At 49.7% G+C, this 14,834-nt stretch overlaps 1 protein-coding gene across 1 annotated transcript; it reads right to left on the bottom strand.

Moving 5' to 3' along the window:
• Positions 1–5,061: 5,061 nt before the first annotated feature.
• Positions 5,062–6,399, bottom strand: LOC137504855 (uncharacterized). The gene has a single exon (XM_068233446.1). The coding sequence runs from the start codon at positions 6,397–6,399 to the stop codon at positions 5,062–5,064; it is 1,338 nt and encodes a 445-aa protein (XP_068089547.1).
• Between the last annotated feature and the right edge of the window lie 8,435 nt (positions 6,400–14,834).

Below are 14,834 nucleotides of genomic sequence, written 5' to 3'. Positions count from 1 at the left end.
ATAACTCCTGCGAAGTGTCAAATGTAGCGGATGTGGTACTTGGAGTGGCGCTGGTGCTTGCGGAAGATGAGGTGTTCCGTGTTAAATAGTCAACCACGTCCTGACAATCTTGGGAGTTGATGGGACGTGCCTTCTTCTGAGCACTGTAGTTTGGTCTAGGGCCGCACGAAATCACTCCAGCACGACCTCAAACAGACCTGCCGGGTGGCCTGCCTCTGGGTCTGCCTCTGCCTGTTGTTTTGTCGGGGGGGATGAAGTGAAAGGTATGCACTGACTTGACTAATACAATGTGCAGTCACACAAGTGCAGTGAAAGGTAGCAGTGACTGGTATTACAATACAATGTGCAGCTGTCACACAGGTGCAGTTAACAGGTATGCACGGACTGGTATACTAAACAGTGTGCGGTCACAAAGATGCAGTGAACAGGTATGCAGGGATTGGTATTACAAATGTGCAGCTGTCACACACAGGTACTGTGAACAGGTGCAGTGACTGGTGGTATATTACACTGCTTGCGGTCATGTAGGTGCACTGAACAGGTTACAGGTATGCATTGCAGTAATTGGTATTACAAATGTGCAGCTGTCACACACAGTTACCGTGAACAGGTGCAGTGACTGGTGGTATATTACACTACTTACGGTCACGTAGGTGCACTGAACAGGTTACAGGTATGCACTGCAGTGATTGGTATTATAAATGTGCAGCTGTCCCACACAGGTACCATGAACAGGTGCAGTGACTGGTGGTATTAACAATGCGTGCGTTCACATAGGTAGATAGGTAGGTGCACTGAACAGTGAACAGGTGCAGTGATTGAGATTACAAATGTGCAGCTGCCTGTTACACACACAGGTAGTCACTGAATGTGCTGGGCCCTGCAGTGGCACAGTAGGAATTACCACCAAGGGGCCAAAGGCCAGCTGCGACTGACTGACAGGGCTGTATATAATGCAAGTGCCACACACACACACAAAAAAAAGATCACAAGAACAAGATTAGCTCTCAAAAGAGATGTTGAGGGGTGCTTTTTTTAGCAATAAGAATCAGCAAGGAGCAAGCTAACAAGCCTACAAGAGCCTAACTAAGCTTTCCCTACATCTCTCTCTGCAGCAGCTCTCCCTTCTCTAATTACTGCAGGCAAACGAGTGAGTGAAAAGCCTGACGCTGCCTGCCTTTTATAAGGGGGGGGGGGGGGGGGCTCCAGGAGGGAGTGTAGCCTGATTGGCTACAATGTGCCTGCTGACTGTGATGTAGAGGGTCAAAGTTGACCCTCATGATGTAGTATAGGGGCGGATCAAACGTCCAAAAAAGTTTGCGGTTCTCTGTGATCGTGAACCACGGAAGCACCACATCAGTGTATGGCTGTAGAGTACCAGATCTCAATGAATCTCTGTAAAACACATCATCTCAATAAAGGGACTCCGAGCACCTTTCATGGGCATGCCTTTAAGCCAGACGACTTCCAACAAAGTCGTGCTATGACCCCTCTGGAGGAGCCTCTTGCAATGGCCATGCATGTCACTTCCTCTTCCTGCTTCATTCAGAGATGCACTTCTCTAACAGAGAAGACAGGAGGGACCCAGAAGTTGTAACATAGCCAAGATGAAATCAAACGAAAACTATTTGGTGTTGAACGATGTATAAACACTATAGGAGCGCAAAAAAGGATAGTTTATGCTGCTAGAGGCAGGCTGGCTCCAAAGCCCAAAAAGTGGTAAAGTCAAAAACCTCAGCGCAAGGGTTTAGCCGGTATAAAGGTGAAACCGGTGTACTCAGGAAGTGTTAGGCAAACAGTACCTGCTCCTGTAGTGTTCCCACCTCAATGGCAGACGTTCACGGCGTGATCAGGAGTAACAAAACTTGCTGTAATCCCGACATCCATACGGAGCAACTGCAGATTGGTCAGCAGAGCAGGTCCGCTATACGAACTCTGTGACTGGTACTGCTGGACGGGCTCCCGGTCACGTGATCTGCAATACTTCTGACTTCCGCCCCTATCCGTTCCACACTGGTGACTTGCTGTCAGTGAGGGCATACGCCACTCATTAATAAACAGCATGGTTGTATGAGCTTGTCATGGGAACATCCCATAAATAACCTCTAGCAGGCAACCTGTACCTCCTCTGTGGCCAGCAGCGGGGGAGGGGGGGGGGGTCTCAGATGCAATAGGCGAGGTGCCTCTTGTCGGTGACTGTGTGCCAGTGACCTCACGATGAGTTTCGGTCAAGTCTTAAGGTATGCACCTTAAAGAGACTCTGTATAAAAAAAAAAAGTTCCTCTGGGGGTACTCACCTCAGGAGGGGGAAGCCTCAGTGTCCCAATGAGACTCCCCCCTCCCCTGTAGCTGCAGGCAGGCCAGCGTTGGCTCCCCCGGAGTGTCCCAGAATCCTCCCTCGACAAGGCTCATAAGCGATTATAAGCGCTGATTTATTTACCATCCCTGGCTCCAGCGGGGGCGCTGTTGCGGCTCTCCGCACGGAGATAGGAAAAAAATAGGCGATCTCCGTCGGGTTCGCTCTACTGCGCAGGCGCAGGAGATTTGCGCCTGCGCAGTAGAGCGGCCCGACAGCGATCAGCTATTTCCGCCTATCTCCGAGGTGGAGAGCCGTTACTGCGCCTGCACTAAGACTGGTTTTGACTGATCCGCCGAGCAGATCAGTCAAAACCAGTCTTATCAGTCTAATGACAGCTTGTACTCACAGTCAACTGTTGTCAGAACAACCGCCACGTGGGCAGGTCTGATGACTCGTAGTTTGAAAAAGTTTGGCGTGTGTACGTGCCTTAAGTGACAGCAACATAGGAGAAAAGTAATTTATGGCTCATTTTACTCTGGAAGACACATACAGTACTTCTTATTTCTATGTGTTTACATGTATCTTAAATTTTACAATTTTCACGATAGTAGTCCTTTAAGGCGGATTTTACACTTGATTTTTGCATTGCAGTGGAGATGCGATGCTCCTGCTGCATCCCACCGCAACGCACACTGCGGGAGGTCACAGACTACAAGAGGCAGGAAGAAGCCCCAGGTAAGTATAAATTCATGTGGTATCAAAGTCTCAGGTTTATGTTAAGCTAGCAAGCCAATTGTTTTGTATTATGCTAAACTAAAGTAAAGATCATCAGACATAAGAAGATATAAAAGTAAGTATTTAGGTATCAGAAATTCAGCACGTTTGTAACTTAAAAAAAAAAAAAGATTTCTTAGAGTAATTTTATCCCACACGTCCTTCAGCCCCCATCCAGAGTCATCTATTAAAGAGTAATAAAGTGTCCATAAAAACTCGCAGCTCTCCATAATGTTCCTGGTGCCATTTTTAGCAGTCCGGAGACGGATCACAGCGCCGCGCAGGACGACAGAAACACCGCCAGGCCTATTTTTAGCAGCCTCAAAGCAGACAATCAAGGAAATTTAATAGATTTAATGAGCTAAATTCTTGGAAATCGCATTATAAAGAACAAGCTATAAATGCAGGGAAATGAAATATGAGTCACGGAAAATTGATGTTGTTAGCATGAGAACACACAGCGTTACTCACATGTTTGCTGAAGGGTTTACTTTAGAGTGAACATATCTGTGGGCTGCCATAGATTTGTGAGGAGGATATTTCTGGTTAAGTGGATGGATGGAATCCGGGCCGGGCCGAGACAGAGGCGAGAGAGGCTCCAGCCTCAGGGTGAAGTGTAGGAGGGGGCGCACAACTCACTCAGCTATCATTCCCCTAGTGTGTTTGAAGCAGAAAGAAATAAGAAAAGGGGATACATGGCATTGGTGGATGGATTGGTGTAGAGAGGGATGGATCGGATGTTGATTGCACAAATTGATGGATGGGTAGCTCAGGGATGGTCGTAGTCAGCCAACTTCGCTGCGCTGGAACTACGCGTAGTTTTACGCAATTAGGCGTCTCCAAACTACGGCTTCGAAATCAAATATTTTATATTCTTATACATTTCATAGACTACGCGTTAAAATACGCAATTACGCGTAGTGCGAAACGTAGTGTATGCGGACGCTTATGCCATTAAGCGGAAAAATGCATGCATTAATTCCAGGAACTCTTCTATGCGTACATTCCCCTTTCCAATTCGTAATTTTGTATGCATACAATCATACGTGGAAAAATAAACGCGAATAATGCATTCGTAGTTTAGTTCGCAATACACATGTGAACTACGCGTAGGGGCGTAAACTTCGCGTAACAGTACTTCGCTATGCGTAAAATCGTAAGCGTAATTTTGAAACTTCGCCTACGAACTACGATGCGTAGATGTGAACTACGATGCGAAATTCGCACTGGCGTAGTTTCTGCTCATCCCTGGCGGTAGATAGTGGATTGGTGTAGACAGGGATGGATTGGTGTAGTAAGGGCTGGATGGGTGGTGTGTTGGGTAGAGTAAGGCATGGATGGGTGGTGTGTTGGGTAGAGTAAGGCATGGATGGGTAGTGTGTTGGGTAGAGTAAGGCATGGCTGGGTAGTGTGTTGGGTAGAGTAAGGAATGGATGGGTAGAGTAAGGAATGGGGTGTTGGGTGGAGTAGTGGGGTGGATGAGTGTGGTGTTGGGTGGAGTAAGGGATGGATCAATGTGGTGTTGGGTGGAGTAAGGGATGGATGAGTAGGGTGTTGGGACTTGGGAGCATAAGTGGGGTGCTGGGTGGAGTAAGGGATGGATGAGTGGGGTGTTGGGTGGAGTAGTGGGGTGGATGAGTGTGGTGTTGGGTGGAGTAAGGGATGGATGAGTGGGGTGTTGGGTGGAGTAAGGGATGGATGAGTGGGGTGTTGGGTGGAGTAAGGGATGGATGAGTGGGGTGTTGGGTGGAGTAAGGGATGGATGAGTGGGGTGTTGGGTAGAGTAAGGGATGGATGAGTGGGGTGTTGGGTGGAGTAAGGGATGGATGAGTGGGGTGTTGGGTGGAGTAGTGGGGTGGATGAGTGTGGTGTTGGGTGGAGTAAGGGATGGATGAGTGGGGTGTTGGGTGGAGTAAGGGATGGATGAGTGGGGTGTTGGGTGGAGTAAGGGATGGATCAGTATGGTGTTGGGTGGAGTAAGGGATGGATCAGTTGGGTGGAGTAAGGGATGGATAGGTCGGTGTATTGGGTGGAGAAAGGGATGATGAGTGGGGTGTTGGGTGTACGGATGGGCGGGTATCGAGAGGGATGGGTATAGTAATGGATGTGGTGGGTGGAGTAAGGGATGGATGAGTGGGGTGTTGGGTGGAGTAAGGGATGGATGAGTGGGGTGTTGGGTGGAGTAAGGGATGGATGAGTGGGGTGTTGGGTAGAGTAAGGGATGGATGAGTGGGGTGTTGGGTGGAGTAAGGGATGGATGAGTGGGGTGTTGGGTAGAGTAAGGGATGGATGAGTGGGGTGTTGGGTGGAGTAAGGGATGGATGAGTGGGGTGTTGGGTAGAGTAAGGGATGGATGAGTGGGGTGTTGGGTAGAGTAAGGGATGGATGAGTGGGGTGTTGGGTGGAGTAAGGGATGGATGAGTGGGGTGTTGGGTGGAGTAAGGGATGGATGAGTGGGGTGTTGGGTGGAGTAAGGGATGGATGAGTGGGGTGTTGGGTGGAGTAAGGGATGGATGAGTGGGGTGTTGGGTGGAGTAAGGGATGGATGAGTGGGGTGTTGGGTGGAGTAAGGGATGGATGAGTGGGGTGTTGGGTGGAGTAAGGGATGGATGAGTGGGGTGTTGGGTGGAGTAAGGGATGGATGAGTGGGGTGTTGGGTAGAGTAAGGGATGGATGAGTGGGGTGTTGGGTGGAGTAAGGGATGGATGAGTGGGGTGTTGGGTGGAGTAAGGGATGGATGAGTGGGGTGTTGGGTAGAGTAAGGGATGGATGAGTGGGGTGTTGGGTGGAGTAAGGGATGGATGAGTGGGGTGTTGGGTGGAGTAAGGGATGGATGAGTGGGGTGTTGGGTGGAGTAAGGGATGGATGAGTGGGGTGTTGGGTGGAGTAAGGGATGGATGAGTGGGGTGTTGGGTGGAGTAAGGGATGGATGAGTGGGGTGTTGGGTGGAGTAAGGGATGGATGAGTGGGGTGTTGGGTGGAGTAAGGGATGGATGAGTGGGGTGTTGGGTGGAGTAAGGGATGGATGAGTGGGGTGTTGGGTGGAGTAAGGGATGGATGAGTGGGGTGTTGGGTGGAGTAAGGGATGGATGAGTGGGGTGTTGGTAACTGTAATGAGCATTGCAGTGACAGCTGTGATACTGAATAGATCTGGGTATATGCAGAGCACAGAAGAAGCATCTGATGGACACAGAGCAGCAGCTGCTGCCATCCTCCTCTCGCTCTGCAGAGAACTCATCCTGCCTGCAGGCAGGGTGACCGGGGGCCAGAGTCTGACATGAATCCTGCCAGGTCTGAGACAGAGAATTCAGCCTTGCCATATACATGTTCCTAGACTAGGATAGATATATTCAATGATCTTCATTTGAATGCTGGCCGCCCACCAGGGGATGGATGGTACTACCATGCGGCGTGCAAGACAGCTCTGGGTTCCGTGGCAACATTCAGTCCTTGAAACAAACAATTCCATCTGCTGACCATGCAGTGGTGGCGCCACACTGGGGCTTACCCAGGCTTCAGCCCCAGCTGTCATGTGGTCAGCCCCCCATAAAAGTGGGCATCTGGTCAGACCATGGCATTCCAGCGTATGACCTAGTGATGAGCCGAAACTTTGCGTTATGTGATTATAACACGAAATGTGCAATTGCAACTGGAAATTCTAACTACTTGCTGACTGTTTAACGCCAATCAGCGTGAACGCAGTGGCAGCCCCAGGACCGCTCAACGGCAACGCCAGTTGGCGTGAAGTCCTGGGGTGGGGTTTTGCTTGATCGCCACTAGGAGACTGTTAGACGGTGAATCCGCCATCTCTTTACAATGTACAGTGCTGCGATCTAAGGCAGCACTGTACTGGGGACAGCCGTGTCACTCGGCTGTCGCCTCTGGAGGCACAGGAGCGATCCGCTGTCATATACTGAAAGCTAAAATAGTAAATTTTATTTAAAAAAAATATTAAATTAATTAATTAAAAAAATAAAACAATAACCTGCAGCAGAGATCAGAGCTCAACACAATTTACCTCAATAAATAAAATGAACAAGTACTTCATTATAAAGTTCTAGGGCTTGCTTGAAAAGTAGATCACAGTTTAGGTCACTTTCATGCCGAAATACTGAAAGTAAGGTTGACGGACTCTGTGTCTATCAGTGGACATTGCGTGACAAGCACACCATGCCTTTATCTCTTCCAAGAAGTCTGTTGGTAAATGCTTTTATCCGTTATTTGTCTTAATTGCCTCTTAATGGACTGTTGAAAGACTTTGGCCTATTTATTGACGTGTGTCTCTCTAGAAGGAGGAAATTAGGCAAGTGCTGTTTTGGTTGAGCAGTAACTGATGGTGTCATCGCCGCCTGTTCCAGTGACCTGACCTGATTCCTAGATGACGGCGGACCCCCGCAATCATTTATATAATGAGGGCTTATAGAACAGACATAGATTATTTATCTCATCACTTCCACGATATACACAGGTACACAATTATCATAAGTCTTGGGGCCGAGAAGACAGTGTGCTGCCATTCTTTTATGGATCAACTTCAGGGTACAGAACGGTTTAAAGGGGAACTGAAGTAAGAGGTATACAGAGGCTGCCAGATTTATTTCCTTTTAATCAATACCAGTTGCCTGGCAGCCCTGCTGATCCTCTGCTTCTAATACTATTAGCCATAGCCCCTGAACAAGCATGCAGCAGATCAGGTGATTCAGACTTTAAAGTCAAACCTGACAAGACTAGCTGCATGCTTGTTTTTGGTGTTATTCAGATATTACTGCAGAGAAATAGACCAGCAGTGCTGCCAGACAGCTGGTATTGATTAAAAGGAAATAAATATGGCAGCCTCCGTATACCTCTTACTTCAGTTCCCCTTTAACGCATGAACTAGACCTTAGGCCCGTTAGAATAATAGATGCTAGAACACGTGGCAGCTCTGCCCATTTGCCTCCTCCCCCTTCTCCAGAATCAGAATCAGAATCAGAATCAGAATCAGATTTATTTCGCCAAGTGCAGCAGTTGCCACACTCGGAATTGTTTGTGGTACACATCGGCATAAGACATAGTAGTGCAAAGCATGCAATGACAGGCATAGAACAATAAAACAACATAGTGCAAGCAAAACATGTGCAGACAAGAGACTTTAGGGTATTGTAGTGCAAAAACTGCGTGCGGAACCACGGAAAAGTACATATTTAATTAGGCCTGGGTCGCAGGTGTTCTATTTAGTTTTTCTGTGTGTGTGACTTGAGTTCAGAAGGCACACTGCTTGGGGGAAAAAGGAGTTCCTGTGCCTGGAGGTTTTGGTGGAAATAGCTCTGAAACGATGGTCCGAGCGCATGCGGTTGAAAAAGCGGCCACCGGGGTGGTGCGGGTCATTCGTGATCCTGTATGCCCTTGTTTTCAATCTGGATGCGTGGAGGAGGTCCAGAGGTGGCAGGGGTGACCCAATGATTCTTTCCGCTGCCTTGATTACTCTTTGAAGTCTGTACCTGTCGCTCGTGGTGGCACCCCCATACCACACGATGATAGATGAGCACAGGATTGACTCGATGGTGGCAGTGTAGAAGCTTGATAACAGTTCCTGCGGCATGCCAAACTTCCTGAGTTGTCTTAGGAAGAACAGCCGTTGCTGCGCCTTCTTTTGGCATTTGGTGGTGTTTTCACTCCATCTCAAGTCGTTGGTGATGGTAGTGCCCAGAAACCGAACACTTGATACTCTGGTGACTTCAGTGCCTTCGATGAGTACCGGGCTGAGTGGGGGGGGGCGTTTCCTGAAATCGATAACCAGCTCGACTGTCTTTGCAGCGTTTAGGACAAGCATGTTGTCCTTGCACCAGCTGCAGATTCGCTCAATCTCACTGCGGTAGGTGCGTTCGTCCCCCTCACTGATGAGACCAAGGATGGTGGTGTCGTCCGCAAATTTAATTACCTTAACGCAGTCCGCGGTTGAGGTGCATCTGTTCGTGTACAGGGAAAACAGTATCGGAGACAGTACACAGCCTTGGGGGGCGCCAGTATTTGTGGTCCTCGTTTGGGAGAGGCAGCTACCAAGTCTGACCTGTTGCGTCCTGTTTGTGAGGAAGTCCTTGATCCATGTGCAGAGATTACCCTCAAGCCCAAGTTGCGCTAAGTTGTTATACAGGATGTTCGGGCAGATCGTATTGAAAGCAGAGCTAAAGTCCAGGAAGAGGATCCTGGCGTAGGTGTTGGGTCTGTCCAGATGTTCCATAGTGTATGCCAGACTGATGTTGATGGCATCCTCTACGGACCTGTTTGCCCTGTATGCAAATTGAAGTGGGTCTAGGAGGGCGTTGGTGGAGTTTTTCAGATGGGTGAGGACTATTTTTTCAAGGATCTTCATGACTGTTGAGGTAAGGGCCACGGGTCTGTAGTTGTTGAGATCCGTGACCCCTGGTTTTTTGGGGAGTGGGATGATGGTGGACCTTTTAAGGCAGGAGGGTACTTTGCCAGCCGACAGGGAATTCTGAAAAATGGAGGTCAGCACCGGGGCTAGCTGGCTAGCGCAGGATCTTAGGCACATGGATGACACGCCGTCTGGGCCAGAGGCTTTCCTAGGATTAAGTTTCCGGAGGTGCCTGAGTACGTCTGTCGCCTGGACCACAGCTGGTTCTGGGAGGGCATCACCAGTCCTAGGAGGGGTGAGTATGGGGGGTGCCCAGTGGTTGGTCCTCAGATCTCCTACCCGGGTTGGTTGATGTTCGAACCTGCAGTAGAATTCGTTGAGTTTTTCTGCTAGCTCGAGGCTCGGGGGTGCATGATGGGGAGAAGACTTGAAGTTTGTGGCTGCCCTAAGACCTTGCCAGACCTCCCGTGTGTTGTTTGAGCGTAGGCGGAGCCCCAGCTTGTTGGAGTATTCCCTCTTTGCTGCACTCAGTTCACGCTTGAGGGTGTATCTGGCTGCCTTGAATTCCTCTGGTGTCCCGGACTTGTGCGCTTCTTCCTTGATTTTTCGGAGCCGGCGTAACTTGCCGTTAAACCAGGGCTTGTTGTTGGGATAGGCCCTGAAGGTTTTTGTGGGGATGCACAGCTCCTCGCAGAAGCTGATGTAGGAGATGACGTTCTCTGTCCATTCTTCCAGGCAGGCTGTCTCAAGGGTGGCCCAGTCCGTGCAGTCAAAGCACGCCTGCAGTTGTAGCTTAGCTTCTTCTGTCCACTTTCTCACAGTCCTGAGGACTGGCTTGGATGATTCAAGGTGCCTTCTGTAGGTTGGAATTAGATGGATTAGGCAGTGGTCAGAGTTGCCCAGGGGAGCCTGGCGAATAGGTTTATACGCCTTCTTGAGGACCGTGTAGCAATGGTCCAGGGTGTTCTGATTCCTGGTGGGGCAAGTAATGTGTTGTTTGTAGCGAGGCATCTCCGTGTGGAGGTTCGCGCTGTTGAAGTCCCCGCAGACGATGAAGAGGGAGTCCGGGAGGGATGTCTCCCACCTCGAGATGGTGTCGCTGATTGTACGCTGGGCGATCTTGGTGTTGGCACTGGGGGGGATGTATACTCCTACAAGGACGTAGGAGGAGAATTCTCTTGGTGAATATTGGGGTTTGCAATTTATGAGTAGGAACTCAATGTCAGGTGAGCAGTGACTGTCCATAATGGAAGTGTTTGTGCACCAGGTGGCCTTGATATAGAAGCAGATGCCACCCCCCCTCTGTTTTCCGGAGAGTGCGCTGTCACGGTCTGCGCGGAAGAGGTTGAAGCCGGGTAGTTGGAGGGAGTTGTCCGGGATGGTGTCGTTCAGCCACGTTTCAGTGAAGCAAAGGACTGGGGTGTTAGTGCCCATTGAACGATTGCGTCCTAGCAGTATGAGCAGTTCGTCAAGCTTGTTTGGGAGGGAGCAGACATTAGCCAGGAGAATGGCTGGGATGGGTGAACGCAGGCCTTTTCTTTTAAGCTTCGCTTGGACTCCTGCTCTCTTTCCCCTGGGGCGGTATCTTCTGCTGGCCCACCTGGCCCTTCTGGTAAGTAGCCCGATGTGTGCCCAGACTGTGTCCCGCAGGGATGCATGGGACTCCGCGCTGCAGGCCTCCCATAGCAGGAGTTCCTCTCTGGTGTGCGTGGTGATGCCCGTCGTGCATGGGGAGTGCGGCGGCTTCAGAGCCATGGAGCTGCTATGGAATATGCAGGGGGGCCGGTGCAGGTAACAGGCAGTAACAGTCAAGCAGTCGCTGTGGCAGAAAAGTAGTTTGTAAAAGTGCAGGTAACCGGCCTTAACAGACAAGCGGTCTCTGCGGCAGGCAGTATGAAGCAGGACCAGCAAAGTGCACAGAGCAGATGGATAGGGCAGGACTAGCAAGGTGTGCAGAGCAGATGAGGCAAGAGAGCACCAGTAGCAGGCAGGGTAGCAGGCAGATAGCAGGCAATACACTTTGTGGCAGGCAGCTGGATACACAGGTCCGGCACGGAGATCCAGTGTACAGGAAGGGCAAACAAGGATGCTAAGGCACAGAGATCAGGTGTGCAGGCAGGGCGAGCATGGGTGCAGGCAAGGATGCAAGGGTGGCAGATGAACTTGCTTACCGGAGTAGATTGAGCCCTTCCCGGTGTGTAGCAGAGACGGAGAAGGTGGCAGCGGAGACTCTCTGGCGAAGATGGGTGGCCAAGCAGGGCCTCGGGACTGCAGGGACAGCGCAGCGGTGACGCTCCAGCCGGGTGGATGCCAGAGGCCACGTGGGTGGCCGAGCAGCCGGACCTCCGGGATGCGGGGACAGCGGCGGCAGTGTTCCTCCTCCTGCTGCAGGGACAGGGGTGGCGCAGTGTTCCTCCTCCTGTCGCAGGGACAGCGCTGATCCTCTGGATGGATGGATGCCGGGGGCCACGTGGGAGCCGAGCGGCCGGACCTCCGGGCTGCGGGAACAGCGGCAGCAGTGTTCCTCCTCCTGCCGTAGGGACAGGGGTAGCGCTGATCCTCCGGATGGATGGAAGCCGGAGGCCGCGTGGGAGCCGAGCAGAGCAGTGTGCAGAGCAGATGAGGGTGGCGCTGATCCTCCAGATGGATGCTGGAGGCCACGTGGGAGCCGCTCAGCCGGACCTCGGGGCTGCGGGGACACAGCGGGGATGGATGCCACGTGGGAGGCCGGGCAGCAGGACCTCAGGCTTGGCGGAGGCCCCTCTGAAGGTGCTGGAGGGGCAGCGGTGATCCACCTCCAGCTGCGAGATAAGGCGGCGCTGGTCCTCCGACGGGAACCGGGATGGATGCCACGTGGGTGGCCTAGCCGCAGGACCTCCGGGGCAGCGTGTTCTCCTCCTCTGTTTGGCTGTTGCGGAGGCTCCTCCGAGTGCCGGAGGGCCTGGAGCAGGGCAACTGAGCGGGTCCACGGCAGAACGAGGGTGCTTGAGCAGGTTAGATTACACTACACAAGACTAACAAATAAAAACAAAAAGAAACAAAAAGAAAGGGATGCTAACACTATTTACACTAAGCTATGCTGGGAGCCGATGTGACCGAGGCTGCACACGTGGGCGCCATCTTAGAGGCCATCTCCAAACAGTTCGCTCTCCATTCCTTTCCTCCCGGGTACTGTACTGCCCCCCCCCCCTCTGCCTGAGCAGCCAATCAGGAGCTGCGGCAGCCCTAGAGCCTGAAAGAGCAGCCATACTGCACATGTGTGTTGCACGCGTAGGCGGAGCCCACAAAATTGACACAGATGCGACTTCAGGGTCTTATTTTAGAGGATAGTAGGTAAAGATAATAGAAAGGGAAAGTGATTAGAACCTGTTTTGAGATTTTACCTGTCTGTATGCCCACTGAAAGGATTACCTAATACTTCCTGTTTCTGGAATGTTCATGGACCTCTACTGCGTAGTACTAGCTCCCATAATGTGTGTGTTGGGGCAGGGGTGGTGATATTATTTTTAAATCTGTTAATTTATGAGTTTTAATTTAAGAGTTTTAGACAGTAAATACTGTGGGCGGAAGTGGTGTACCATAGAGCAGAGCTGAATGTGCACATTAAAAGAATGTACAGTGCCATCTTGTGATCATATAACATAACCACAGTCTAAGCATGAAAGCTGTTGCATGTAAATATTCCAACAAATAACCAGTTCTGCTTGTGAGTACCTATCACAAGACAATTCCATAAGACTAGCAAACGTTAGCTGCATATGTAAGAATGGTGGGAATGGCGAAAATAATCACACAAAATTTAAAATGAGACCAAATTAATTTCTTAAGGTGGCCACACACAATACAATAAAATGATCCTATTCCAAGTCAATAAAAGTGATTAGTTGTACAGAAAAATCAAAAGCATTTTTTTTTAAATTGGTTTGAGAAATCTGATTGAATTTCAATTTTTTTTTTCGATAAAAGAAGTGATGTAGAATAGATTGTTGATATATAGATCCAAGCAATTTTTTTCAGAGCGATCAATCATCTTCTTTTCATAATTGTGGAAAAAAGTGAACAGGTGTGATACATTAGTACATGGCAAGGAAATGAGCAGCGCTACTTAAAAACAGATAAGTGCCTACATGCAAGAGAGTGCAAGCCCCACTTGTGGGATAAAATACACCCCCAGCATACACATGACCTGTCTACCACTGGAGGATGTTGGTTTCCTGTAACAGCTTGCATGCAACTTGTTAAGTACTCGTTCCTCCCACTGCAGAGAAGTCATCCTCGATGGGAGGGGACCTAACACTAACTAAATCCTAACCTATGCATATGCATAGCCTGGGTGCGCCTCCAAGTGAAATTGAATATTGCGCAAAAGGTGGATCAGCGCATCACCAAGCCGCCTCCGAATGGCCTCCAATCAGAGGTGCGCTGAGCCCCCTAGAGACTGCAAACTGTATATGCAGAGCTTCTGTTTGGGTTCAAGGTGCGTTTACAGTTTCTGGGGGGACTCAACGCACCTCTGATTGGAGGCCATTCGGAGGTGGCCTGGTGATGCACTGATCCACCTTTTACGTGTGATACATTGCTCAGATTTTTGAAATGTCTGACAAAAATCAGATATTTCAAGAATCTGTACACACGTGTTCAATGCACAGAAAAATATGTACACACGTGTTCAATGCACAGAAAAATATGTACACACGTGTTCAATGCACAGAAAAATATGTACACACGTGTTCAATGCACAGAAAAAGATGTACACACGTGTTCAATGCACAGAAAAATATGTACACACGTGTTCAATGCACAGAAAAATCTGAAGACACGTGTTCAATGTACAGAAAAATCTGAACACACGTGTTAAATTTTTCCACAATAATGAAAAAAAACAATTGAGAACCCTGAAAAAATTGCCCGGGTCTATAAATAAAAAAATGGACAACCTATCCTACACCATTTAATTTTCATAAAAATTGATCAGAAAAGAAACACCACTCCCTATGGTCTTATATCAAAAAATGGGAAATTGGATCATTTTATTGTATAGTCCGTCTACAATACATGGGGCCCCCCCAATGTCCACACCCCGTCCCTTGCATTCCTTTGGAGCCCTTCATGGCCTCGGAGCCCATCTCACAAGGGTCATAAAACAACTGTGACCACCACTATCTTTACACCCATAACAAGTGTAGCCACAAAACATCTGATCTGAAGTACAGTCCCCTGTATCAGAGGAAGGGAGGGTTAGTAGTTAGGGCCACCCACAGCTCTGGGCCCCCTGCTATTGCAGGGTCTGCTTCTCTCTAGTTATGCCCCCGGTGTGTGGCCACCTTATAGTTGAAAAAAAATGGTATTGTGTGTGGCCACATTTAGGCCTCTTTCAGGCAGCTAGCTGACAGGCGGAAATATGGT

This window comes from Hyperolius riggenbachi, chromosome 4 (genome assembly GCF_040937935.1).
Source record: "Hyperolius riggenbachi isolate aHypRig1 chromosome 4, aHypRig1.pri, whole genome shotgun sequence".
NCBI classification, from domain to species: Eukaryota; Metazoa; Chordata; class Amphibia; order Anura; family Hyperoliidae; genus Hyperolius; species Hyperolius riggenbachi.
Note: the sequence above shows the minus strand (reverse complement) of the source record. Positions and strands in the feature narration are given on the sequence as shown.